Source organism: Pundamilia nyererei, unplaced genomic scaffold, assembly GCF_000239375.1.
Source record: "Pundamilia nyererei isolate P.nyererei 1_Seehausen unplaced genomic scaffold, PunNye1.0 scaffold00026, whole genome shotgun sequence".
In the NCBI taxonomy this organism is placed as follows: Eukaryota; Metazoa; Chordata; class Actinopteri; order Cichliformes; family Cichlidae; genus Pundamilia; species Pundamilia nyererei.
This window is the reverse complement of record NW_005187427.1, coordinates 4,057,253-4,060,809: the sequence shown is the minus strand read 5'-3', so window position 1 is coordinate 4,060,809 and position 3,557 is coordinate 4,057,253. Positions and strand designations below refer to the sequence as shown.

Below are 3,557 nucleotides of genomic sequence, written 5' to 3'. Positions count from 1 at the left end.
CACACACACACACACACACACACACATACACAGTGTCTCGTGTGTGTGTGTGTGTGTGCCTTTGATTGATGTTGATGCACTTGAGAAAAGCTGATCTGCTCTTCATAGGATCCCATAAAACTGTATGGCTGCTGCCCACACGCAATAAACAAAGTAAACTGAGATAAAATCGCATGTGTGTATGTGCAGGTTCAGAGGTTTGGCACCCCATGTGTAAAGAAGCAGCTCGGCTGGAGAGGAAACTGAGGGTGAGTGTTACTCAAAATACCTGCAAGCCCCTGCTCTTCCTCTCTGTTTCTGTTTTTGTCCTCTCAGTGGTTCTCTCTTTCATGCTGTGTCTGAAATGTCTCACTGTTGTTTTAAAAGCAGGTATGTCGCTCTTAGCATTGTAAGAAATGTGCTCAAATCTGCCCTCAGCGAATTTAGTTTTATATATAAAAATTTGAATAGACTTTATTTTGCTGTTCATTTATAAAAGATTTCATTGTAATATATAGTTCGTCACCAGATTGTTCATACTATTGTTGTAGCTTTATTTAACAGAAATTGTCCAAACACAGCATAAAGTCTTATTGTATTTTTTCAAAGCATTTCATCGAAAGTAGAGCTGCAGACCTGCACTTTGACAGCTCTTGCCAGAGCCTGGTGTTATCATGAACATGCAAATAATAATCATCACACCATGGCAGAAAAGGAAGTTGTAACTTTACAAATCACATACACACACCATATGAATGTTAAAAGCAGGAAATTAACATTTGTTGTCAAATGATTGCTCAGCTCAACCAGGAAGTGAACACGTCAAGAAAAAAAGTGAGATTCAGCTATTCCAGCAAATAGAGGAACATTTACAAGAACACTTACATGATTAAGAGTTGGCTTAATAATGCTGTCACAGTAAAAACATAACAGGTACAGTGTTAGTTTGCAGCTATAATATTCAGTACAAAGTGGTTCTCTATCCTGAAAGATTAATACTGAAGAAAAAGTCAGGTATCCGCCTTTTTAAGTCTTTGTATGAAGTCAAACAGATTTGATATCTATGATATTACACAGTTCTGGCTGTGAGCAGAGAAGCTCCATCCACTTGCTTTATATTACAAACAAAAAAGCAGCATTAACAAAACACAGTTTTTTAAGTGAGAGGCTAGATAACGTATTTTAGTTTACTTATTTATTTTAAATTTGGTCTATATTGACATTTAATATCACACGGTTGATGCATGATTTTGCAGCTGCACCTGCATGCTGTGAATCTCCTGTTCTACCACATCTATTGGATGTTGATCTGGTGACTGTGGAGGCCATGTGGACTCATTGTAATGTTCCAGAAACCCTTTTTGGGGTGGTTTTAGCTCCATTTAGATGGAGTCCGGAGTGTGCCAAGAAAATATCCCCCATAGACCATCATACCACCATCATTATACCACTTTAAGTGTTGATACAAGGCAGGATGGATCCAGGCTTTCATGTTGTTTACACCAAATTCTCACCCTGCCGTTCAAATGTTTGAGCAGAATTCAAGGCTTATTACCAGGTGACCGTTTTCCAATTGTCTGCCGCCCAGTTTTGGTGAGCCAATGTAAATTATAGCCTCAGTTTCCTGTGGTACTGGAGGTACTGGTGGTACTGGGTAACCAACTCAAGGTTTGAGGTGATGTGCTTTCAGAGATGATCTTCTGGATACCTTGGCTGTAACGAGTGATTATTTGAGTTACTGCTCCAGGTTCACTTTTTTGAGTAATGCATTAAATTAAAGTACTTTTCTGCGCTCACTGTTGTATTTAAGCTAACTTTATTCACCTTCTTGCTCTCACTGACATTTGTCCCACCAGCTGAGACGTACCTCCGAGACAGCATCCATTTCTCCTCCAGGCTCCTCTCCTCTGCTTGGCTCTCCTCACCGGCTCATCTGTGTGAGTAACTGTCACCATGGCTACGCCATGGTTGCGCCCTCAGCTGTCACAGTCACATCTGTCACTCAAACATAACCAGCATAGACAGAAGCACAAAAGAGACCCTTAAAGCTCAGGCGGTCTGTGCTATCAGTCTCTCAGCAGACTTCTTGTCTGTCTGTTGCCTCTCCCTGCCTTACTGAATGCCTACTAAAAGCAAAGTGCTAGACTACTAAAGCCTTAATATGCCTTTTATAATAAGCAGGCTTTTATCTTAAGCCCTTTAGTTTCCTATCCAGAGTTATTGTCTTACAGTGCACACTTTTTAGCTCTTAGATCGTTTAATGTCATGTTTAAATTTTTACTGGCCCATCAAAGATTTCAGTTTAACCTGCTCACCTGAATGTTTACCATTGCCTCATTTCCCTTCCTGTATGCTACCATATGTGTGATTTTCTATGCAAGAATTTGGGTGCCTCTTCTGTTGGTGATCGAGATTGGCTGTTTACAGCCAGTCTTCTACTTATGGTTTGGTCTTCATTTAATGTGTATCCCTGTCTACCTGTCTCTCTCTAACAGGCTAAGGGTGATGGGGATGTTTTGGAATATAAGCAGGTGGCAGCACTTCCCAGGGTTAAAGCCATATATGACATTCAGCGGCCCGACATTATTCCTTATCAGGCCGACCATGCACAGACCCACCTCTCAGATGACACTTTGGAGAGATGCAACCGTAGGCAGGTAGTCACACACGCACAAACTCACTATTTGAATTTCTTCCGGTAAAAATAAATTGACCATAAGGTATTAAGAATAATGAACAGTAACAAATATCTTTTATTTCTCCTCATATCCAGTCATTGGGCTCCTTATCACCATACTCTCATGTAAGTACTCCCCCACCTCTTTGTGTAATGGTTGAGAAGGTAATCCTTACTCTAAAGTATTAAATACAAAAGAAAATAGATGTAACCGGTTTTAATTTTAGAACTCAAAACAGTAAAGTTGAGTGATATCAAACACCGGCAACATTTGAATACAAAAAGACATAGTTTGATATTTTGGGACATAATTTTGTACCCTTGAGATATACCATCTTAATTAGTAAACTTTAGAAGTGCTGGTAGGTGGATTTTGTTCCCATCAGGCTGCATGCTTCCTCTGATTCCAGTCTACATGCTACGCTAACCTAACCACTTTCATATTTAATGCGCATCTATTTATATGCTAATATTATTGTTTCAGTCTTGGCATGAAGGAAAGTAAGCATCCAAGTATTTCTTTAATTTGTGCCATCATTGTAACAGCACCGTGATAGTCTTCACTGTCTGTGTTTAGACTACATCTGCACATGTTTGTGCACTAGGACTGCTAGCAGCATACGCACCATGTAGGTTAATAAACTGCTGTCAGCATGATTAAAACTGTGTTGTGGAAGTAACCTTGTGGTCTACTTTACTGCCTTTAGTAAATTAAAGCACATTACTCAGACAGCCTCTAAAGCAGCCTTTCCTTTCAGGATCTCTTGGATGGCATGGAGTTAAGAACAAGACGTTCCTCCAGCTCCCCCTATACCGACTCACCTGCACACAGTCGTCACGGAGGCTCCCCACTGCATTATTATGTCCCTGGTAATACTCCCACTCAAGCAAAGACACGCAC

General features: G+C 40.3%; 1 protein-coding gene across 2 annotated transcripts in view; it reads left to right on the top strand.

The window, feature by feature from the left end:
• Positions 1-3,557, top strand: part of LOC102210990 (actin-binding LIM protein 3-like) — a 53,739-nt gene that overhangs the window by 28,595 nt on the left and 21,587 nt on the right. For both annotated transcript variants that reach the window (XM_013909471.1, XM_013909472.1), the window contains 5 exons: positions 190-248; positions 1,836-1,916; positions 2,475-2,636; positions 2,753-2,782; positions 3,415-3,526. In XM_013909471.1, coding sequence (XP_013764925.1) covers positions 190-248; positions 1,836-1,916; positions 2,475-2,636; positions 2,753-2,782; positions 3,415-3,526 — 444 coding nt within the window. The remainder of the gene's footprint in view (positions 1-189; positions 249-1,835; positions 1,917-2,474; positions 2,637-2,752; positions 2,783-3,414; positions 3,527-3,557) is intronic.